Genomic DNA, 24,840 nt, shown 5'->3' on the forward strand with positions numbered 1-24,840 from the left:
GAAAATGTAAACATTTTACTGGTGTTCTTGTATATTTACAATTTGCTGTTTGTATAGTTTTAAGGTAGTAATTTAGTAATTATTGCCCTAATTTAGCAATATGCTTTTTGCTTTAATGTTTTCTGTTTTATTGATTTGTATATGTTTAATGTGTTCTTGTTTTAAGGTGTTTGTGAAAATGTAAATAATGTAGTTTTATCATTTTTAGGGTAGTAATGTAGTTAAATATTGATTTGTATAGTTTTAAGCCGGTGTTCTTGTTGTTTAAGCTAGTGTTCTTGTTTTAAGCTGGTATCACCAGCAATATAACATGTATGTGTTGACTAGGTTTGTGCTGACTAGTTTTGTGCTAAGCTGCTGGAAATTCCAGATCAGCATCTATGTGTTTATGTGATAATTTGTTTAAGGGCTTTCGCAATCAAGGCAACTTGATGTATGTGACACTCTTCTTTGAAGGGGAGCCAAAATCTTAAACATGTTTTAGCATCTATCTTTTTTTGTTTTAACATGTATAGTTTACTAGGTTCTGTTTTACTAAGTAGTTATCTTTTTCTATTTTAGGTTATGGATAAATCTTGGATTTTGTCCGATAGATTATCAATCGCATACGAGGAAGGTGTGAATGCCTTTTTAGAGTTTGCACAATTCAATAACCCAAATTCCGACGCCATTCCGTGTCCTTGTGTAAATTGTAGCAATTTGTGTCACACTTCCATCTCCAACGTGCGGTATCACCTGTTTAAACACGGTTTCGATGAGAATTATAATTTTTGGTCCTTCCACGGAGAAAATTCATCTAAGGATGAAGCTCCATGCCCTAATGAGTCTATACCTCCCGAGTTCGATTACACAAAGCAGATGCTACATGAGGCCTTCACATATGCAGAGAATGAACCTAGCTTATTGAAGTCACTTCTCGAAGAATGCGACAAGCCACTGTATGAAGGGTCTGAGTATAATGCACTAAATTGTTTGCTGAAATTCCAAGCTTTGAAGGGTCAATTTGGCTGGTCTGATACAAGCTTTGATGCTTTATTGGGCGAGCTAAATGATGTTTTGCCTTCAACTAATACAATTCCTAAGTCGATATATGAGGCCAAGAAGTTGCTGAAAGGAATAAGCATAGAATACATTAAGTATCATGCCTGTGAGAATGATTGTGTCTTGTTCTGGGATGAGCACAAGGATGCTTCTCAATGTCCAACTTGTGGCACTTCTCGGTGGAAGGAGAATAGCAAGACAGTGCCGAGAAAAGTTGTTTGGTATTTCCCGCCCATTCCTAGATTTAGAAGAATGTTCTCGTCACCAAAAACCGCACATGACCTAACTTGTCATGCGCAAGGTCGGGTCAGTGATGGCAAGCTAAGACATCCTTGTGATTCTCCATCTTGGAAGCTTGTTGACGACAAGTGGAAAGAATTTGGAAAGGAAGACAGGAATCTGAGATTAACCTTGTCTGCGGATGGTATAAACCCTCATAAGTCATTAAGTGCAAAGTATAGTTGTTGGTCGGTTACCCTAGCAACGTACAATCTGCCTTCTTATTTGTGTGTGTCAAGAAAGTTCATGATGTTGACTCTACTGATATCAGGTCCAAGGCAACCTGGTAACAGTATTGATGTCTACTTGGCACCACTAATAGCGGATCTGAAACAGTTGTGGGAACCTGGTGTTAAGACGTATGATGCTTATAAGAAACAGTTCTTCAATCTAAAAGCAGTCTTACTTTGGACTATAAATGACTTTCCCGCATATGGTGACCTGTCGGGGTATGTTACCAAAGGTTATAACGCGTGTCCAGTATGCTCAGAGGATACTTACTCACAGTGGTTGCCAAAATCCAAAAAAGTATGCTTCCTCGGGCATAGAAGATTCCTCCCACTTACACATCCTTTTCGCAAAAGAAAAAAAGATTTCAATAATGAACAAGAGAGCGGTGTGATGAAAAAACCGAGATCGGGTGAAGAAGTTTACGACTATCTGGAAGGGTTTACGACTAAATGGGGGAAGAAGAAAAAGGCAAAGAAGGAAGTGATCTGGAGGGTGTTGAAGAATAAAAAATCAAAGAAGAAAATGTCACGTCAGCAAAAAAGGCCAAAAAAGAAAAAAGAAACTATCGATGAGAGATCGAAATTTTGGCGTAAAAAATCAATCTTTTTTTAACTTGAGTACTGGAAGCATTTGCTTGTTCGTCATCAGTTAGATGTTATGCATATAGAAAAGAATGTATGTGAGAGTATTTATGGGATGTTACTGAATTTGCAAGGCAAGACGAAGGACGGTTTAAATGCAAGACAAGATCTGGAGGAGTTAGGGATTAAGCTTGAGTTAATAAGTCAACCAAAAGTGAAGGGCCATTATCTGCCGCCTGCGATATACACATTAAATAGCGCGGAGAAACGCATGTTTTATCACACGCTGTCCAACATAAAGGTGCCTGATGGGTATTCCTCCAATTTCAAGAATCTCGTGTCCGATGATAATTCGAAGATGAATGGATTGAAGTCCAACGACTGTCACGTACTAATGCAACAGATTCTTCCTTTTGCAATAAAGGGGGTGTTAGACGTGAAAGTTAGGAAGACTATTATAAGCTTGTGTAATTTCTTCAACGAGTTGTGTAGTAAAGTAGTTGATGTTAGTAAGCTAGGCAAGCTGCAAACTGACATCGTAGTAACATTGTGTTATTTTCCGCCTTCGTTTTTCGATATCATGATTCATTTGATGGTGCATTTAGTCAGAGAGGTGAGGTTATGTGGCCCAGTCCACTTTAGGTGGATGTATCCGTTTGAGAGGTACATGAAAACACTAAAAGGTTATGTACAAAATCATTATCGACCCGAGGGCTGCATGGCAGAATGTTATGTGGCAGAGGAAGCATTAGAATTCTGTTCCGATTACTTGGAAAACATGAAATCAATTGGCAATCCTCATGATGGTGCTGATGAAAGAAACCGCACTGGTAAACCTTTATCGCATGCTACCATCTATGTTGTGGATTCTAAGTTACTTGATCAAGCTCATCTTTATGTATTAGGAAACACTGCCGACGTTGAACCATACATAGAGCAGCATATGACAGAACTGAAGGATCTTAACCCGCGTCGAAATAATACATGGTTGCAGAGCCAACATAGTCGGACGTTTATTGACTGGTTTAAGAACGAGGTTGATAAGCGTTTGGCTAACAGGGAAAATACCGGTGATACTGTTCGTTGGTTGGCAAAGGGCCCTGATTTTGCTATTAGTAAATATACCGGGTATGTTGTAAATGAGTATCAATTCCATACAAAAGAGCGTGATGAATCTAAAACCACTCAAGGTAGTGGAGTATCTGTAGTTGCAAATACTATGCAGATTGCTAGTGCAAAAGACTCCAATCCGGTGTACGGTGCTATTACATACTTCGGTCGTATATTGGAAATATGGGATCTTGATTATCGTACATTTACGGTTCCTGTTTTCATGTGTGAGTGGGTAGATAGTCGTGGAGTAAAAAAAGATGATTTAGGATTCACAGTGGTTAACTTTGATAGGCTAGGTCAACAGTCTGAACCCTTCATATTACCTAGTCAAGCAAGACAAGTTTTATATGTTCAGGACCAACAAGATAGGAACCTGTCTGTTGTTGGCTTCACACCACATAGGATGCAAAAGTATGGAGATAATAATGGTGAAACTGATGATGTGTTTGAATTTGATGCTACACAAGATATGAACCTGTCTTTTGTAGATCTAGACGATGATTTTAAGTGTACGCACTCGGATGATGAGAGCATATTCGTTTTAGATCATTAGTTTTTGGTATGAAATAACTGTTTATTTTAGTAACTGTTTATTTGTGTCAAGCATTATTTATTATTTAAAGTTTATGGTATGAAAATAACTGTTTATTTTTCTTTATTTCAAAACAGGTTGCTTTTTGGTAATAAAAGATGGCCTCATGTCCGGATAATGATTCGGACCGTGAAGAAAATAAGGCTTCCGATTCTGATTCTGATTCAGACCGCAAAGAAAATGTGATCTCTGGTTCTGATTCTGATTCAGATAGCAAAGAAAATGTGGTTTCTGGTTCTGAGTCGAGTTTGGATGGTGATTTAGATTCCAAATCGCATAGAGGCCCGACAATAAAAGCGAAGGCGAAAAAAAGGACAGTGGTTACTTGTAATAAAAGAGGTGTGCCAACTGGAAGGACAACAACAAAACTGTCTACTTTTGAGGGATTGGTGGCAAGATCTATGGTAAACATAACCTATGATTCTTGGTTGACTGTAGATAACGAAACGAAGGAAGCTTGTTGGCAATATGTTAGTGTAAGTATTTTGACTATGTTTATTTGGTTTTTTCAAATTTAGTCAGGATGAAAACCCTAATTATTTTAAACCCTAATTCAAACTTCTTTGCTTACCCTTAATTCAAACCCTAATTATTCTATTCTGACTATGTTTTACTTTTAGTATTTTTATTCTAACTATGTTTTGATTCATTTTTTATGTTTCAGACACATTTTAAACTTCACAAAAGCAGTCGGAAGCAAGTTCTCCAATCAATCAGGATAAAGTGGAAAAATTTCAAACATTATCTTTATAAGCAGTACATTAAGCCACTAAAAGATGCTAAATCTAAGGAGGCTAAAAAGCAATTATATACTCCTCCTGAAAAGTATCCATCCGTTAAAAAGAAAGACTGGAAAGTTTTTGTATCACAAAAAACTAAGCCTTCATTCTAGGTATTTGTTTAAGTTTCCAAAAACAGTTATTAATAACAAAAAAAGTTTGTAGGATATTAATTGTATATACTTATGCAGGAAATAAGTGAGAAGGCTTCAAAACTTCGTCAACGTAATAAGTACAACCATCGTTTGAGCCGAAAGGGATATTCTGGACTTATTTCTGAGATAGTATGGAATTTATTGCTTATGCTAACTTTTGTATTGTTTATGTTGATTCTTTTTAACTTCTGCTTTTAACTTTTTTAGATGGAAGAAACCGGCAAAGGGGAAGAGGAGATTGATAGGGTAGAATGTTGGAAAAAAGCAAGAAAAAAGAAAAAAGGAGGTTACGACCCAGCTGTCCAAGAAGTTTTCGATAAAATTGTAAGTACTCATATTTAACAGTTTTATTTTGGTATCTTTTAGTTAGTATTCAGATTTCTCAGTTAGTCAACAAAGTTAGCTGTTTAGTTAGTGTTACTTAAAGTTTGACTTTTGACCATAAGTCAATAGCTGTTAAGTTATATATATATATATGTTTTGTTTAATCAGGAGATGCTGAAGAAGGACAAGGATTTTTCAGAGGATCCAATGGGATCACTAGATTTGCTTACAGAGGCCCTGGGTACTGATGAACAGCGTGGGCGTGTATGTGGGATGAGTCGATATATAACACCGCAACAATATTTTTTAATACCCAGGAATGTCAAGCAATACCTGCAAGAACATGGTAAGATAATGCTTAAACGGCTAAAAGCTGTTGAAGATGAGTTAGAAAGAAGAAAATGTGCAAGTACCAATGCTTCAGAGGGTGCAAGTAATTATCAAATTTGTAGCGATGAAGACGAAGAACCAGATGCACCAAGTGAACCAAATATAAGTCTTCAAATATTGTCTGTTTTAATAATATTGTGCAATTCTTGTCTGTTTTAATAATACTGTGCACATTTGTAGGATAAAACATGCTTACATGCAGTCAACGATCCTTCAAATATAGTCGCCAAAGGAACCATAGTGAATCATGTCTCGGGTATTTGAAGTTAAATTACTTATTTAATATTTATATATATTCTTACTTATTTTATATTTATTTGTTCATATATAATGTTAGATGGGAACATTGAAGTTAAGGTGGACGTATCTCTTCAAGCAGAAGCTTTGATACCGAATCCAATTCCCGAGGAGTTCGTTGAGACTGTTAAAGATGCCATTGGGTACTTACTAAGCTGGTCGAGTCACCTAGTCATTCCATGCTCTGGTTTGGTAAGACTTTTTTATAAAACAGTTTAATCATTTGAAGAAAATGGTATCTGTAGTATGACTTTTTTTTATATTTTTGCAGAACAAGATAGTGGCCAAAAAGAAGGAGAAAAAGGTTGTTGTTGACAAGGAGAAAAGAAGAAAAGAACAAAGAAAAGAAGAAGAAAGGAAATTAGAAGAAGAAAGAAAAGAAAAAGAAGCAGGGAAAGAAGAAGAGGATAAAAGAGAGGTGGGCAGTGGGTCGACCCACCAGAAAAATGAAAAGAAGCGACAAAGAGAATCCGACAACGAAGAAGAAGTGATGATGCCAAAAACAGGTACGATGCCCAAAAACATCATATATGTACAGTTTAATTTAGTGACGAGAGAGTTTAATTTAGTGACGAGAGACTGTTATGTTTACAGTTGCAGTTGATAAGGGAAAAAGCGTAGAAACTGTCGCCTCCATTGCAAAAGTGACTAAGCAAGGAAATCCGTTGAAAAAAATGATGACGAGAGCTCAGAGGAGAGTGAGGAAAAGAATTGAGGAAAGGATGGGATTGAAAATGATTGCAATGATGGTTGATGGACAAGTAGCAAAGGTCGAATGCATAAAAGTGCAATGCGAGGATGATTTGTTTGGGCATGCCAGTTACACGTACTTAAATTGGAATGATTTTGATAGTCTATTTGCAATGGATGAGTTAAGCGGGCTGTCGTTGCTTCTTATATCATGTAAGTGATAAATATAGTTTATAAAAAATTGGTACTTGTATGTTAACATGACTATAGATACAGATGTTAGATACGGATACATATATATATATACGTATATATATACATGTGTATATTGACAATTAGATACAGATTGACAAGCAGTAACTGCACCACCACAGAAACATCTATACATCATTATACACACACATATACATATACATATATATATATATATATATAGAGAGATAAAACTAGGGTTTAAGAAGTTACTGTACAGTAAACTTCGTATGTTAATTGTTAACAGGTACCTGTATGAGCAAATCAAGAATGGGTCACACAGAGATCATGGAGTCTGTTTCATGACCTCGACTGCGATCATGCATCATGAACGTAAAGCGAGGGCCAAGAATATCGAGGATGCAAGTCGAGTTATTGCAAGAAGGTTATCTACAAGGAAGCAAAATGACATTGTCTTACTACCATACAATCCCGGGTTTGATTTCGATAACATTTAAATTAATTAATAAAAATTAACAGTAATTAACAGAATTTGATCTTTGTTTTTTGTAGAAGACATTGGGTGTTAGGCGTGATTAACATGAAGACAAGTACCCGCTATTATCTTGATTCCCTAAAGACTAGCGACGTCAATCTTCAGTTCAAGCAAATAGTGGATGCGTAAGTAATACAAATTATAGAATTGTTAGTGTAAGTATGATGTAATAGTAACTGGGTTAATTCTTTTTAGGGCAATTGCATTGTATGATGTGGAATCTGGAAGCAATAAGAGGACTAAACTTAACTGGGTTAAATCTAAGGTAATTAGTTATTTGTTGAATATTATCTTGTGTTGCTGCTGTTTGTTATGTAGTTAGTTGTATGTTAAGTTTGTTAGTTACTTGGTTAGTACACCTGAAACTGATCAAGATCCAACTAGTTGTATGTTGCTGATTGTTAAACATAGAGGAAGCTAGTTATTGTATGTTGCTGAATTTATGCTGCAGAATATGCTACTGATTGGATATATGATGTTGTATATCTCTTGTGTAGTGTCCACGTCAGCTGGGAAGCACCGAATGTGGGTACTTCATGTTGAAGTTTATGAAAGAAATAGTTAAACATGGAGTTGGGGTTCTCGAAAATCACACTGTAAGTAGTTAATTGATTGTTGGCTAATCTTGAAATATTTCAAATAGTTATGTGGTTTGTTTAATTAGTATCTGTCCTTTGCATTATAATTAAGTCATGTTACAAGTTATGTCTAGGAGTTAAATTAAGGTAGCTACTAGTTTATTAAGGCATGATGGCACTTAGGAGTGGAGAGATGTTAGTAGAATGTCATGAGATAAGAATCTCAGTTTTGGCTATATATATTGGCCATTGTCTTTAATGAAATGCAATGTAACTTTCTTTGAGTCTCTAAATTCTCACAGCAAATTCAGTTTACATATTTTTTGCATAGGTGAGATTGTAAGTGTGTAATTGAGGGGCCTGAAACTGTTTAAAGTAGTTCAATTGTGATTGTGTAATTGTGACTTGAAACTGTTTTAAGCTAGGGCTGGACTTGTGCCATTAGATTGGGAGAAATGGAGCTTTGTTTTAAGCTAGGGCTGGACTTGTGTTATTAGTTATTAGCTAGACCTGAAACTGTTTTAAGCTAACTGTTTAAAGTATTGATTTGTTTGGTGGTTAACATTGTTTGGTGGTTAACATTGTTTGGTGGTTAACATTTGCTGTTAAGTAGCTTGTACAGTTTCTAAATTGCTGTTTTATTTTTTACTAGATTGGTGGTGATTGCAATGAGTACATGAATGTTGATTTGGACGAGATTCGAGAAGAGTGGATTGGTGACGCATGGTTTTGATATATATATGAAATGTGTTAATTTTATACTATTATCAGGTTTATTATTTATATAATCAGGTTTTATTACCAGGTTTATTATTTATATAAGCAGGTTTTAAAAAACAGAAAAAATAAAAAAAATTGATTTTATAAGTTATGACACGCAAAAACATTTGTCAAAAAAATGGGTCATAAACTATATGACACCCCTCCTAGGAAGTCAAAAAGGAGAGTCATAAACGCGTGTCATACGTGCGCGTCATAAACGGATGACGCCCAGATGCGGGTCATGAAGCTTTATGATTGGTCCTTCCTTGACGGGCATTTGCGCGTCATCAGACCTCTTCTTGACGGGCATTGCGCGTAAAGGATAGCCCTATTTCTAGTAGTGTTCCATCATGACTTCTTGATGTCGAACCGTCACTCGGGCATCCCTTAATCCACCGGCTATATCCCACACTCGTTCCCTTTTCTCCCGAGTCATACCCACGGGAAGTGGAGGGGGTATTCCATAAACGGGATGGTGGGGAATCTCTGCTTGTCTTGGGCCGAGATGGTAAGGATGATTGCGAGGGAGGCGTGGGTGGAAGTATGGGTCATGAGTTGGGAAGCGTCCATCACATACATTCATAGCCGCATTTTGTCTCGGCGGTGGAGGAGCTCTAGGGGCTGGTGGTGATGGTGGAGGTGAGGGCGAGCGGCGTACCGGTTGACTAGAAGCAACGCTCCTAGCATCACCACCATTTGACGGGTCCTCCATCGGCTCGGACTCCTCCTCTCGTTGTGGGGTCTGTTGGGAGTCCATCGTGGGCTCCGTCTCCTCGCTCTCTTGTATTTCATGCCTTTCCCGGACCATGTCCACAAACGCGTAAATGTCTCTTGCGTGTCCGGAAGATCATGATGCCTCGCTTCTTTGCGACATATTGTTTCCTACACAAGTTACATAAAATATAAGATGACGACTCCACTTGACGCTTAGACGACCATTGACGACCAACTTGACCATTTAAGGACAGCAAGACGACTTGATGGACCACGGGACGACCTTAACCATTCGACGACATCCAACCCATTCGACCAGCGACTCACAAGCTTGACGACCGAGCAACGACATGACCATTCACAATCGACGTATACCAAAACTACTAACGACCAACTCGACACTCACGACTCACATAATCATTTAGAATCAACGAAATGACTAGAATTCGACTTATGCATAGCTCTTGTGTATTATATCTAAATAGACAACGTAGTACTAGCCAAGTGGGGGTATTAACTAAGGGTTCTAATATGTAATGCAAACATTGGATTTGGTTATGTATCTTTTGCACCAAGAATCGTTTTAAAGCTTCATTTTCAAAAGATTCATTTTGAATATTCCTTAGACAGCCATTTCGATCATTCCATATTAAATTTTTAATTAGGCATAGTTGATCAGGCTATGCATAAGTAAAACAAGAATACTTTATGATCGACTCAATTGTTTAAGAAATATTCGACTCGTTTTGAAAATACGTAGGTTATAGCAAAAATTCTCTATAACCTGGCTCTAATACCATTTTTCTGTAACACCCTGACTAAGGCGGAATCACGAAGTGCCACAGAACGACATGGTACAAAAGTTTAAAGATAAAACATCAACATTAAGTTTCAAATATCATTCGAAATCAAAAGACAATAAGTTCAAGATGACGTTTTAGAATCCATTACATAGCCATAATCCATAAATGAAAGACAAATTGTTAGCATTACAAGTCCACCGAATAACAAGCAAACAAGGTCCAAGAGGCGGTCCAAGCTACGAACCTAATGCTCTAAACCTGAAAAACATGAAGAAAAAGTGTCAACTACGAGAGTTGAGTGAGTTCATAGGTTTTTAACTAACAACATATGTTTCTTCCAATATAATTAGAGATAATGAGTCATAAAACTTCCAAGTATTCTTCTAAAATATTCATTTCCAAAACCGTATGTTCAATTCATAATATCCAACATAATAACATTGATTTCGTTTAGCTACGAGGGCATTTTCAAGTAAATTTTGATGAATAAATGCTTGAGCCACTACTACTACCATTTTCATGTCCAAATAATATTATTTCATTTCATAGCACAAGCTGTCAATCAAGTGCTTTATTTATAAGTAGGGTCGCGCCATGGAGACGACCATTTAATTTAAGGTAGTTAGAACACCGCTCCGGTCGGACTGGAAGAGAAGGTCGTCACAAAGGCAACCAACCTTCCACCGTTACGCTCCGGGTGGGTGGACGAAACCTAGTTGCGCAACTATCTAACACAGGCCTCCACTATCGGAGTAAATAGTAGTGTACTGAAAGAAAACGGGTTGACAGAACTCAAGCTCATCATAAAACATTTATCACATTGAACATACAAGACAATTCCATTTCATATTCATATTATCAAGAATCATTTCACCCCGATAGTTAAAACACATAAAACAATTTGAAAGGGGGCTATGACTCACTTGTTTCGAGAGTGATATAGAGCTGTTCAAATGCGTGAAGAGTGCCTAGTGGTGTCATCCCTTAAGCAAGCCTAAACCATGGTATTCAAATATACACAACGTAAGTGTGTGTTGCATGAACTAGTAAACTAGATCATGATATGTACGCTAGTAGACTTGCTCATCTTTGGTTGCTGTTTAATTATGGAATTCAAGTGCATTATATCATTCACATCATTTGGTTGGAAGATGTTTGATGGTGAAGGTCATTTGTACGATTTTATACGTTTATTGGAATTTCGGTAGTTTGACTTTGTTTTATATATAATTTCCATTGCATACTTTGTTTAATGATAATATCTGACATTTGTGTTCTTATAATATGTATGTGGATATATTTTACTGATTTATTTTTATTCATTTGATTTAATAATATTTAATTAATTATTTATTTATTTTATGGATTTATTAATTAAATAATTCCTTATTAGTATTTTTAGGTTCTTAAATTGTCTTTAAAATTCATGAATAATTATATATGGATTATTTACTGTTTTTTATGCTTCTTGATTTATAATATTATGATTTATACTTATACTTATTCATTTCTATTTAACTATTTAATAATAGTGATTAATTAGTGATTTTACTTAATAATTTACCTTTAAATTGTATAGTTCTTGTTCCTTTACTTATAATTATCTTTTCCCAGTAGCTTTTGGTCACTTTCAACATTGGTTATGTAATTTTGATCAGATTCATAATTTATACAATTTATTAATTAATTTATATATCTTTTAATTACCTTTTTAATTCATTAAATTTTTTAAAAAATTCTTACAAATCACCACAAAAGCTTTTGTCCAAAAATCCCAGGCCTTTTAGGCAACTTATATCAATAAAAATTTTAATCAATTCAACCTCTCTTGTGTCTTTGTAATTTGAGGACTTTTAAGCATAAAAATCGTTTACCGAAATAACGTTTTAAGCCTCATTTCTTAAGCAATTTAGCTACTTCAAAAAGGATTTTTGCTCTTGTTTCATTTTGTCCAGAAAGTGCATCATATTTTGATGGTTCAAGTCGTGAGAGTGGTGGTGGTGTGATATGTGTAATTTTGTGCTTTCGGTTAGTGATTATTTGACCCGAAAAGGTGATTTTTGAGCTTAATCTTGCCATGCAGCAAATGACTTGATTTTTATACTTTTGAAACACATTATTTCCAGTAGGTTCATCATATTTTCTTGTCCATAAGATTATGGTGCATGTGTATGCTCAAAATGCATTTTTGCAAGCTTTCGTGTTTACGATTTCAAGCCTATTTTAACAAGTTTTGATTCAAGCTTTATATCCTTGACATTTTACAAATTTTTCCAGAATATTAACATAACTTTTAACCTATTTTTCACTTAGAACAAGCCTAGCCTCATCTCATAATCCAACAAAAGATCCAACTTTCTTAAATCTAACAAACATGCAATTATCTCAATATTTTGACAATAAATCTTCATCATACTTTCATTCAACAATATAAAAATATTCTTTTTATGAACATTTCCAGAAAAATATGTATAAAAATCATATAGAAACATATTCATCTTTTCATGCAAAAACTCTCTTTACAAGCTATCATTATATAACCACACTTTTTGATGCAAACTTTAATGGATCTAACAAGACAACATCAAATACATCTTTTCATGAAATTTTCCAGAAAATATAATTTCAATATATATATAAATATGACCATCTTTCAAAGGAACAATCATTTTAAAGGTTTCCTAATCTTTTTATCCGTGGGTTTTGTTATCTTGTCTGTTGGGTCAGATTAGATCTGTTGGGATTGTGGCTTGTTTTGTCTAAATCTGTTATTGTTGGTGTTATTTTGTTGAATATAAATGGCTTATAGAAGAAATATGACTCTAGGAGAAGCTCATAATGCTAGGAGAGATAGGCAGATTGAAGATCTACAAGAAACACTTGGTAGGGTTGTTAATCTGTTAGAAGATGGTGGTTTAAGGTTCAATAGGGAACGTGTCGTGGGCGAAAGGGATGATGAATCTCCAGATCCTAGTGATAGATCTGATAGTATTCATAGATCCTCTAGTGATTCTGATGATGGGTCTAATCAGTCTAGAAGAAGGCATAGGAGACATAAGGATGATACTAAAGGTATTAAAATAGATCCACCAGATTTTTTTGGTTCTTCAAATCCTGAAGATTATTTTGAATGGGTTCAGGTAATGGATAGAATAATGGAGATAAAAGGGTATGATGATAAGAAAAGTTTTAAGGTTGCCATTATTAGGTTGAAAAAGTATGCTTCATCCTGGTATGATAATATGAAAGATGAAAGAAATTATAAAGGGAAAAGCAGAATCAAGACCTGGTCCAAATTGAAGGAAGTTATGCAGAAGAGATTTGTTCCTCAGTCGTACAAGCAAGATCAATATCTTCAGATGAACAATCTGAAGCAAGGCTCAAAAGAAGTTGTGGAGTATATCAGGGAATTCAAGCAACTGAAGACTCGAACTGGTGTGAAAGAAGCTGAAGAACATACTATTGCCAGATTCCTTGGTGGGTTGAATGCATCCATTACTGAGAAGATAGAATTGCAACCCATCTGGACATATGAAGGTGCTTGCATATTGGCTCTCCAGATTGAGAAGCAACTGAAAAAGAAGGTCCAGTACAAGCCTTTTACTAAGACTTCTTCCAGTTCTAGTCAACCAGTTAGTCAACCAGCTCTGAAGCCTAGTACAACTGGTCAACAGTCCTTCAGAGGCAAAGAGAAAGAAACTGGAGGATCAAAAGAGCCAGCTGGAAGAAAATGCTTTAAGTTTCATGGTTTTGGTCACTTCCAGGTACAGTGCCCCAACCAGAGAGCACTTACTGCTAAGGAGATTGAAAGCTTACCAGATGTTGACACTGAAGAAGGTGAACCAGTGTATGATGATGATAAAAGTGAAGAAACATATGTTGGTGCAGATATTGGAGAAATGTTGGTCGTGAGAGCGAATATTTTTCATTCCAGATGTATTGTTAAAGGCAAGGTGTTGATTCGATTATCGATGGTGGGAGTTGTGCTAATGTTTCTTCTACTTACATGGTAGAGAAACTGGAATTGCCAACAGTAAAGCATCCTCGTCCATACAAGTTGCAATGGCTAAGTGAAGGATCTGAGGTAAAAGTCAATCGACAAGTTACTATTCCTTTTTACATTGGATCTGTTTATCAAGATAAAATTGTCTACGATGTTGTCCCTATGGATGCTTGTCATATTTTACTGGGTAGACCTTGGTTATTTGATAATTATGTATTTCATAATGGTTGTGTAAATTCTTATTCATTATTTGTAAGTGGGAAGAAGGTCACTTTGACTTCTCTAAAACCCAATGAGTTATTGAAAATTAGTGGGAATCAACCCAGCAAGTGTTTATTTATTTCTCAAACTGAAGTTGAAGAAGAGTTAACTGGAGGCTCTCCAGTTGTGATGTTACTGGTGCTAGAGCGTACTGGAGAAAAGGAGCTCACTGGAGTCCCAGTCTTCTGAAATTTTTACTGAAGGAATTCACTGATGTTTTCCCAGAAGACCTACTTGAGGGTTTGCCGCCAGTAAGAGGTGTTGAACACCAGATTGACCTATTTCCAGGGGCAGTTCTTCCAAACAAAGCTGCTTACAGATGTTCACAAACTGAAGCAAAAGAATTGCAAAGACAAGTAGATAAGTTGGTTGCCAAAGGTTATATGAGAGCCAGTATAAGTCCTTGCACAGTTCCAGCTCTCTTGGTTCCAAAAAAAGATGGTTCGATGAGAATGTGTGTTGATAGTAGAGCCATAAATAATATAACTATTAAGTATAAATATCTCATTCCCAGGTTGGATGATATACTTGATGAGTTACATGGCTCCAGTGTGTTTTCCAAAATTGATTTCAGAAGTGGTTATCACCAAATCAGAATGAAAGATGGAGATGAGTGGAAGATTGCTTTCAAAATCAAAGGAGGCCTTTATGAATGGTTAGTAATGCCTTTTGGTTAATCTAATGCTCCCAGTACTTTCATGAGACTGATGAATGAAGTTGTCAGACCACTTATTGGTCAGTTTGTTGTTGTATACTTTGATGATATTCTGGTATATTCAAAATCTGAAGCTGAACATGTTGATCATTTAAGAAGTGTGTTTGATTTACTGAGAAAACACCAATTGCATCGTAAACTGGAGAAATGTGATTTCATGGTAGAAAGTGTAATCTTTCTTGGTTATGTGGTGTCGAAAGAAGGTATCTCCATGGATCCTTCAAAGGTGGAAGCCATCAAATCATGGCCAGTTCCTACTACACTCACTAAAGTAAGAAGTTTTCATGGACTGACATCTTTTTATAGAAGGTCCATCAAGAATTTCTCTACAGTAGTGGCTCCAATCACTGACTGTCTGAAGAAAGGTGTGTTTGACTGGCCAAGTTCAGCCCAGTTAGCATTTGAGTCACTGAAGGAAATGCTCAGTTCAACTCCAGTATTATCTTTGCCAGATTTTGATCAGTTATTTGAGCTAGAGTGTGACGCCAGTGGTGTGGGTATTGGTGCAGTTCTAGTGCAAATAGGGCGTCCAGTAGCATATTTCAGTGAACATCCCAAACTGATGGGCAAACTGAAGTTACAAATAGAACGATTGGTATGTTGTTGAGAACACTGGTGAAGAAGACGTTGTGTAACATCCCAAACTTTTCAAGTTTGACTATTTGACTACACTGTTCGTTAGCGTTAGGTTCCGCCAAATGTATGTGCCTTAATGAAATTAGGTGATTAAATGTGTATGTGTGTTAATATGGTATTTTTTTTTAGTGTTTAGAGGGCTAAGTGTACATTTAGAAAAACTGTACATAATCTATTCCTATTAGAATTAATATACCGTAAACCCAAAGTATATATATATATCGTTTCCCTAGCCTTGTGGCCGTCGAAACCCATAAAAATAAGGAATAGGGAAAAGCTGCGTCGATCCAATTTAATTGTATTCTTCATTGGGTGATTCAAGATAATTAAAGAAAAATTACTTTTTGAGTTTGTTGGGTCATGCTAGCTGCCGAATTATACTTATAAATTTGTTCTATACTTGCATCTAATAATAATTATAATAATAAAGAGATCTTCTGGGTTTAGTTCTGCGATCGAATAAACAAGGTACAAATCACTGAACTAATTTGATTATTTTTTTTATATGAACAACCATAGACGACGTGCTTACGAGTTTAGTGTTTGTAATATATATTATCAGTAGGTACGAACTAGCTGTGTAAATAAGTTAGCGAGTAAACATAAGTATATGTATATGTATCGTAAGGTAGCAAGTCTGGTAATTTTCTGAGTCAACATGATCGATGTTGTTCGCTAAAAAAAAAAATAGCAGGTAGTCACGTATGTTTACATCGTTAGAGATTATGCCAGTATGTTAAACTAGTGGTAATGAAGTAACAAATAGATGTTGAGTCAAGTTTAATTCGCATAGACATGTTTCAGAAAGTCCCATCCAGTTGACGTCTTTTTATCGCGTTTTTTCGAATGGGTATAAAATATGTTCTTGTGATCTATAACCTGAAGTCTTGGTCTAGACGTATCAAAATAATACTGAATTTTACGTATTGTGGTTAAGTAGCAGATAAATAGAACTTTACAATTGTGTTCATGGCGGTTTATTTAAATGCGAGGAAGACGAACACTATTTTGTAGTGTAGCCCAATATAGATTTCATGCAAGTAGTGAATATACTAATATTTTGTTCAAAGTCTAAAAAACCAGGATATATTAATGTGGCACATGCTATGACATATTTTATTATTTTAATTGCATGATCATGTTGTTAAGAATTTGGCATAAACATCGATCAGTACATTGTGGCCAACGTCAAGAGTTTTTTTTTAAAATATGAAGATTTCTATAATTTATGCTATATGTACGTAATACTGTTATCATGGTGCTATGAAAAAACTAGTTTTACTAATAGGTAAATACTATGACAGTTTGTACAATTTTAGATGTGTTAACTGTTAAGATGGTCAATGTTGATAAATATTATTTAATGCTATCATAATTTAGGTGTTTGGACGTTTGTGAAGTAAAGCGTAAGGTTTTCGAGGTAAGAGAACATCTTTCGTCACCTGATGGTACAACAAAACATAGTTTTTATAAGTTAAACCCTCAAATAAATATAATTGTATGTTTTTATGATTATGAGATTATATGGGAGGTTCTCATGGGATATGTATAATTACCATTGATGATTAATGGTAAGTTATGTATGTTTTAACGGTATGATGATATGCATGTGATATGAAATGATTTAATGCTATGATTATATGAATGTTTGCATGGCTTGAACACCTACTCACTAGAAATATGAATAGGATTGCCATGTCACGTGCACGTTTAAGGGCCCTAAAGTAAAGATGATTTTATGTGATTAGTTTAAGTGAAAGTTAGCCTAAGCTAATATAATTAATAAGTCTCGAGCATATGTAAAGTCTTGTGTTAAGCTTAACCCGTGCTAGTTCTAAGGAGCTAGTGCGTACGTGGTCACGTGGTTTGGGAATCATGATACCTCCCGTGGCATAGTTATGTTTGAATATTTCGGGTGGAGTAACTAACCACCAATGCGTAAAGGCATAAACGATTTATTCAGTTGGATAGACATTGTCTTTCCTTAACGACGCCGATGGACCACCTTATGGTTTACCCATCATGTCGGGTGTGAGGACTCCATGTATGGTCTATGACCGCCTACACACAACCCCACATCCCTATGTAAGTGGCATAAGTCACTTATCCTATGTCTAGGCAAAGATATAAAGTAATGCAAGAAAGATATGAAAGAAAAGTTAGGCACATTAGGTATATGATGACCCTATTGTGTTATATGGTTTGTATGTGATATTAACTCTTATGACACGTTTTTTGTTAATATATTATGAAATGGCAAATGTTTTCAAATCATGTTATCTTACTTAGCTAATTTATTAGCTAACACTTGCTCTTTTGAAAATGTTGTGCCTTCAGGATAAGCAGGCTTGAGCTAGGAAAAGATTAGCTCGGTGAGATGGGTAGAAGTAATAAAGAAAATTAACATTAGACATTGAATGCTTAGACTGCACCTCTTAGCCATTGTTTGGCTACTTTATTTATGATTTATGATGCATGTAATAATGATGGCATTTATGTTGGTGCCATGACTTGGATTTTACTTTTATTGTTTTGATGATGCACATTAGTAACACCATTTATGAAAGGTACCATCCGTTATGGATGGGGCAATTTTTAAAGTGATCTATTCCGCTACATTTTAAACGCCGTTTGGCAAAGTTTTTAAAAATCCAGGTTTTTAAACGACGGTTGTTACATGGTGGTATCAGAGCCAGGTTTAAGTGAACCAAAATTTGACCAAGACCATTGGATTTTGGACTTAAACCGCATGAGAAATGATAGGCTTAAGTAGTAATGCTTTAGCTTTATGATTAAATGTCTTTAGGACGGGTTGGGATGAGCGTGAGTGTAGGTTTGAGGCTTGATTATGTTTACGATATGTTTATGCAATTACGTAGGCCCTAACCTCTCTTTTGTTCTCACTCGATTCGTCTCTAATCATCGTCATTATGTTGTAGACAAAATGGTTAATACTCGTGCTACTAGTCAACTTGATGGAGCTACCACTAGCAATGCTCCTATTAACCGGAATGAGGTTGGAAATCCGGCTAATCCAAGGCCTATTCGAAGGCCATATCCTGGTGAACAACCAACTAGGTCGAAGATTGAACGAGCTAACCCAGTAATCGAGCAAATTCCTACTCAAGCTGAAATGTATGAGGAATTGAGGGCTATGCGAGCTCAACTACAAAGAACCGAACAAGAACTTGCACAAGTAAGGGCTGAAAGAGAAGTCAACTCACACGGGGAAGAGCATACTGCTTCTAATCGCTCCAACCGTGTTGAGCCATCCATGATAAGGTCACAAGGTGCTCCAGTGAATGATCGGGTTGTTGTTCATGCTGAGAATGTTACTGCTGGAGGAAATGTAATTCCCGTTGGTTATGTTCCACGACCTAAGGAGTTCAAGTTTGAGAGTTTCAAGAGATGTGGTGCAAAGGACTTTTATGGTAACCTTGATGCAGTTGATTGTATGGAATGGCTAGAAGATATTGAAGTTGTGTTTGCTTCATGTGATTGCCCTGAAGATAAGAAGGTGTTGAGTGCTTCTAGAATGTTGAAAGAGGGTGCTCGTGATTGGTGGAGGGGCACTACGGTTTCTATGACCCCTGCTGTGAGGTCTGCTTTGACTTGGGATCAATTCAAGGAGAAGTTCATGGAGGAGTATATTGGTACCCGTGAGAAAAGGTTGCTCGAGAAGGAATTTCGTGCTCTTAAAGCTGATGTTGGAGGCATGGCCGAATATGCTCGTTCGTTCATGTCAAAGATTAAGTTTGTGGAGCACTTGGTTCCTAATGAAGAAGACAAAGTTGCTGCTTATGTAGATGGTATTCCAGCTAGCTATCGGGGTATCTGTAGGCAACATGCTACTCTTGCAGGTGCTATCAAGGAATCTAAGAAGCTGGATGATGATTTTAAGACTGAGAAGGCTACTGTGAAGGCAAATGATGATAAAAAAATCTGGTTCTAAAAGGAAGTATGATGGATCATCGGGTTCTAGTGGAAAGTTCAAGAAAAGATCATCGTCAACGGGTGGAAGCAACAACTATGCAAAGCCGAAGAACTGGTGTGGTACTTGTAAGGCTCCTCACTCAGGTCCATGTTCAGATGAGACTCGTAGGTGCGATACTTGTGGTGGTACTGGTCATGCTACTTCAGAATGCAAGGACAAGCCCAAGTGTTACAGGTGTCACCAACACAGCCATTTCATCAAGGATTGCCCGCAAGGAAGAGATGATGGAAAGAAGACAGTTGCACCAAAGCCAAAAGTTCGAGCCTTACAGATGACAGTTGAAGCTGCCAAGGACAACGATGAGGTAGTAAGCGGTACTTTTCTTGTTAATTCAATACCTGCTTCTGTTCTTTTTGATTCGGGTGCAAATAGGTCTTTTGTGTCTACTTTATTTGCTCCTAAGCTCGATAGAGATACTACTCCCCTAGATTGTTCTATAGAAGTTGAGGTTGCTAACGGTACTATTAGTGACATTCGAGAGGGTTATGATGATTGTTCCATTGAAATAGAAGGTCGTTCCTTTCCGGTTCAGTTATTGCCCACTACTCTTGCTGGGTTTGATGTGGTGATTGGCATGGACTGGCTATCTCAACATGATGCTAACATTTTATGTTCCCAAAAGATCGTGCGTTTCTCTTCTCTAGATGGTAAAGTTATTTCAGTTTATGGAGACAAGAAGAAAGGAAGCTTGAAGATCATTAATTTGATGAAGGCTCTCAAATGTAACCGACAGAATAAGAACCACTTCCTTGCTAATGTTATTGATGCACGAAAAGAAAAGTCTCCCATATCAGATGTTGATGTGGTTTCTGAATTTTCTGATATCTTTCCTGATGATCTTCCTGGTATTCCTCCCGACCGTGAGGTTACATTTCAGATTGATCTTGTACCCGGTGCTACTCCTGTTTCAAAAGCACCATATCGTTTGGCTCCTACAGAAATGAAAGAGCTTATGTCTTAGCTCCAAGAGCTACTTGACAAAGGTTTCATATGTCCAAGTTCCTCGCCTTGGGGAGCTCCTGTTCTCTTTGTCAAAAAGAAAGATGGTTCTATGCGTATGTGCATAGACTACCGTGAGCTTAATAAGCGAACGGTTAAAAATAAGTATCCTCTCCCACGTATCGATGATCTCTTCGATCAACTCCATGGTGCTTCTTACTTCTCAAAGATCGACTTGCGGTCTGGCTATCATCAATTAAAAGTCAAAAAGGAAGATGTAGCCAAGACAGCTTTTCATACACGTTATGGGCACTATGAGTTTCTTGTCATGCCATTTGGGTTGACAAATGCTCCTGCCGCTTTTATGGATTTAATGAATTGGGTATGTCGCCCATTCTTAGATCATTTTGTGATTGTCTTCATTGACGATATTCTTATCTATTCGAAGTCTGAAGCTGAGCACCGTGAGCACTTAAGAGCCGTCCTTGAGGTTCTTAGGGAGAGAAAGTTATATGCAAAGTTCTCAAAGTGTGAATTCTGACTTCGAGAAGTTCAATTTCTCGGGCATGTCATCTCTTCCGAAGCTATTAAAGTTGATCCCGCAAAGATTGAAGCTGTCTCCAAATGGGAACAACCAAAGACGCCTACGAAAATCAAAAGTTTTCTTGGTTTAGCGGGCTACTATCGAAGGTTCATTCAAGATTTCTCTCGTATAGCTAAGCCTATGACCGAATTGACAAAGAAAGGAGTGAAGTATGTGTGGACTGAAGCACAAGAAAAGGCTTTCCAAACGTTAAAGAAAAAGCTATGTGAAGTTCCTGTCCTCGCCTTACCAGAAGGTACTGATGATCTTGTTGTTTATAGCGATGCATCTATTTCAGGTTTGGGTTGTGTTCTAATGCAAAGAGACAAAGTCATTGCATATGCTTCACGCCAGTTGAAGCCTCATGAAAAGAACTACCCGACTCATGACCTTGAATTAGCCGCTGTAGTGTTTGCTTTGAAGTTATGGAGACACTACTTATATGGCACTAAGTGTACATTGTACACCGATCATAAGAGCTTGCAATATGTGTTCACTCAAAAGGATATGAATGTAAGACAATGAAGATGGATGGAACTCCTTAAAGATTATGATTGTGAGATAAAGTATCATCCTGGTAAAGCTAATGTGGTGGCAGATGCGTTGAGCCGAAAAGTGAAGAATTTTTCTTGTAGATTGATGAGTATGGTTGTCCAAGCTAAGTCTGGGTTACTTGAACGAATCAAGGAAGCCCAAGCTAAAGCTCTACTGAAAGAAAATGTTGATAAAGAAAGTATCGGCAAGAAGAAGCGACTTGCTATGGAAATGAATAGCCGTGGATTTCAGACCTATAAAGGCCGGATTTGGGTACCATTGCTTGATGGTAACCGTGAGTTGATTCTTGAAGAAGCTCATAGGTCAGGATATTCAGTTCATCCCGGTGTTACAAAGATGTATGCAGATTTGAAGCCTCTTTATTGGTGGCCAAATATTAAAGGGGAAGTTGCGCTTTTTGTTGAAAGATGTTTGACTTGTGCTCGTGTTAAAGCTGATCACAAGAAGCCATATGGAATGTTGCAGCAGTTAGAGATTCCGGAATGGAAATGGGATCATATTACTATGGATTTTGTGACCAAGTTACCTAGAACACCAAAAGGAAATGATATGGTATGGGTTATTGTGGATAGGTTGACGAAAAGTGCTCATTTCTTAGCAACACGGCAAGATGTACCATTGACCAAGATGGCGAAGATGTACATAGATGAAATCGTTTCGAAGCATGGTGTTCCTTTGTCTATAGTGTCGGATCGAGACACAAGGTATGTATCTAGCTTTTGGGAAAGTCTTCAACGAGAGTTAGGTACTAGAGTTAACTTGAGCACTGCTTATCATCCTCAAACTGATGGGCAAAGTGAAAGAACTATTCAAACCTTGGAAGATATGTTAAGGGCTTGTGTTTTGGAGTACGGTGGTGCATGGGATGATCATTTGCGTTTGATTGAGTTTACTTATAATAATAGCTATCATGCAAGCATTGGCATGCCACCGTTTGAAATGCTCTATGGAAGGAGATGTCGAACTCCAAGTTGTTGGTTGGAGCCCGGTGAAAAGCAGTTTACTGGACCCGAAATTATTCAAATCACAGCTGAAAAGGTCAATATTGCTAAAGAAGCCCTTCGTGTAGCTAGAGAATGTCAAAAAACTTATGCTGACAAGAAAAGAAGACCGGTTGAGTTTAAAGTTGGTGACATGGTGATGCTGAAAGTTTCTCCATGGAAAGGTGTCATACGTTTTGGAAAGAAAGGAAAGTTAAATCCACGTTTCATTGGACCATTCAAGATATTGAAGCGTATCAAAGATCTAGCTTATCAGTTGGAATTACCTCCAGAATTGGATGGAATTCACAACACATTTCATGTTTCGTATTTGAGGAAATGCTTGGCGGAAGAGTCTAGTGTTATTTCTATTGAAGATGTGAGTATTGATCCCAAAAAGAGAATGGTAGATGAGCCGGTAGCGATTATTGGAAGGAAGCAAAAGAAACTTCGCCGGAAGGTGATTGATCTTGTGTTAATCAAATGGAAGCATAACCATGGTGAAAGTTTAACTTGGGAGACCGAGTCCGTGATGAAAGAGAAGTATCCTCATTTGTTCATTTCTGATGATATTCCGGGGACGGAATCCTCTTAAGGGAGAGGTAATTGTAACATCCCAAACTTTTCAAGTTTGACTATTTGACTAGACTGTTCGTTAGCGTTAGGTTCCGTCAAGTGTATGTGCCTTAATGGAATTAGGTGATTAAATGTGTATGTGTGTTAATATGGTATGTTTTTTTTAGTGTTTAGAGGGCTAAGTGTACATTTAGAAAAACTGTACATAATCTATTCCTATTAGAATTAATATACCGTAAACCCAAAGTATATATATATCGTTTCCCTAGCCTTGTGGCCGTCGAAACCCATAAAAATAAGGAATAGGGAAAAGCTGCGTCGATCCAATTTAATTGTATTCTTCATTGGGTGATTCAAGATAATTAAAGAAAAATTACTTTTTGAGTTTGTTGGGTCATGCTAGCTGCCGAATTATACTTATAAATTTGTTCTATACTTGCATCTAATAATAATTATAATAATAAAGAGATCTTCTGGGTTTAGTTCTGCGATCGAATAAACAAGGTACAAATCACTGAACTAATTTGATTATTTTTTTTATATAGTTTAGTGTTTGTAATATATATTATCAGTAGGTACGAACTAGCTGTGTAAATAAGTTAGCGAGTAAACATAAGTATATGTATATTTATCGTAAGGTAGCAAGTCTGGTAATTTTCTGAGTCAACATGATCGATGTTGTTCGCTAAAAAAAAAAATAGCAGGTAGTCACGTATGTTTACATCGTTAGAGATTATGCCACTATGTTAAACTAGTGGTAATGAAGTAACAAATAGATGTTGAGTCAAGTTTAATTCGCATAGACATGTTTCAGAAAGTCCCATCCAGTTGACGTCTTTTTATCGCGTTTTTTCGAATGGGTATAAAATATGTTCTTGTGATCTATAACCTTCTTGGTCTAGACGTATCAAAATAATACTGAATTTTACGTATTGTGGTTAAGTAGCAGATAAATAGAACTTTACAATTGTGTTCATGGCGGTTTATTTAAATGCGAGGAAGACGAACACTATTTTGTAGTGTAGACCAATATAGATTTCATGCAAGTAGTGAATATACTAATATTTTGTTCAAAGTCTAAAAAACCAGGATATATTATTGTGGCAACTGCTATGACATATTTTATTATTTTAATTGCATGATCATGTTGTTAAGAATTTGGCATAAACATCGATCAGTACATTGTGGCCAAGGTCAAGAGTTTTTTTTTTAAATATAAAGATTTCTATAATTTATGCTATATGTACGTAATACTGTTATCATGGTGCTATGAAAATAACTAGTTTTACTAATAGGTAAATACTACGACAGTTTGTACAATTTTAGATGTGTTAACTGTTAAGATGGTCAATGCTGATAAATATTATTTAATGCTATCATAATTTAGGTGTTTGGACGTTTGTGAAGTAAAGCGTAAGGTTTTCGAGGTAAGAGAACATCTTTCGTCACTTGATGCTACAACAAAACATAGTTTTTATAAGTTAAACCCCCAAATAAATATAATTGTATGTTTTTATGATT

General features: G+C 36.5%; 1 protein-coding gene across 1 annotated transcript; it reads left to right on the top strand.

Moving 5' to 3' along the window:
- Positions 1-564: 564 nt before the first annotated feature.
- Positions 565-3,798, top strand: LOC122587796. The gene is made up of 2 exons (XM_043759962.1): positions 565-2,031; positions 2,200-3,798. The coding sequence occupies exons 1-2, from the start codon at positions 565-567 to the stop codon at positions 3,796-3,798; spliced, it is 3,066 nt and encodes a 1,021-aa protein (XP_043615897.1).
- The last annotated feature ends 21,042 nt before the right edge of the window (positions 3,799-24,840 follow it).

This window comes from Erigeron canadensis, chromosome 2, assembly GCF_010389155.1.
Source record: "Erigeron canadensis isolate Cc75 chromosome 2, C_canadensis_v1, whole genome shotgun sequence".
Taxonomy (NCBI): Eukaryota; Viridiplantae; Streptophyta; class Magnoliopsida; order Asterales; family Asteraceae; genus Erigeron; species Erigeron canadensis.

What these genes read in the sequence shown, in the direction of transcription:
- LOC122587796 (XM_043759962.1), top strand. Translation starts at nt 565, where the DNA reads ATGGATAAATCTTGGATTTTGTCCGATAGATTATCAATCGCATACGAG. An exon ending in AGAAAAAGGCAAAGAAGGAA is followed by an intron (nt 2,032 to 2,199) that starts GTGATCTGGAGG and finishes GTTCGTCATCAG; the next exon opens with TTAGATGTTATGCATATAGA.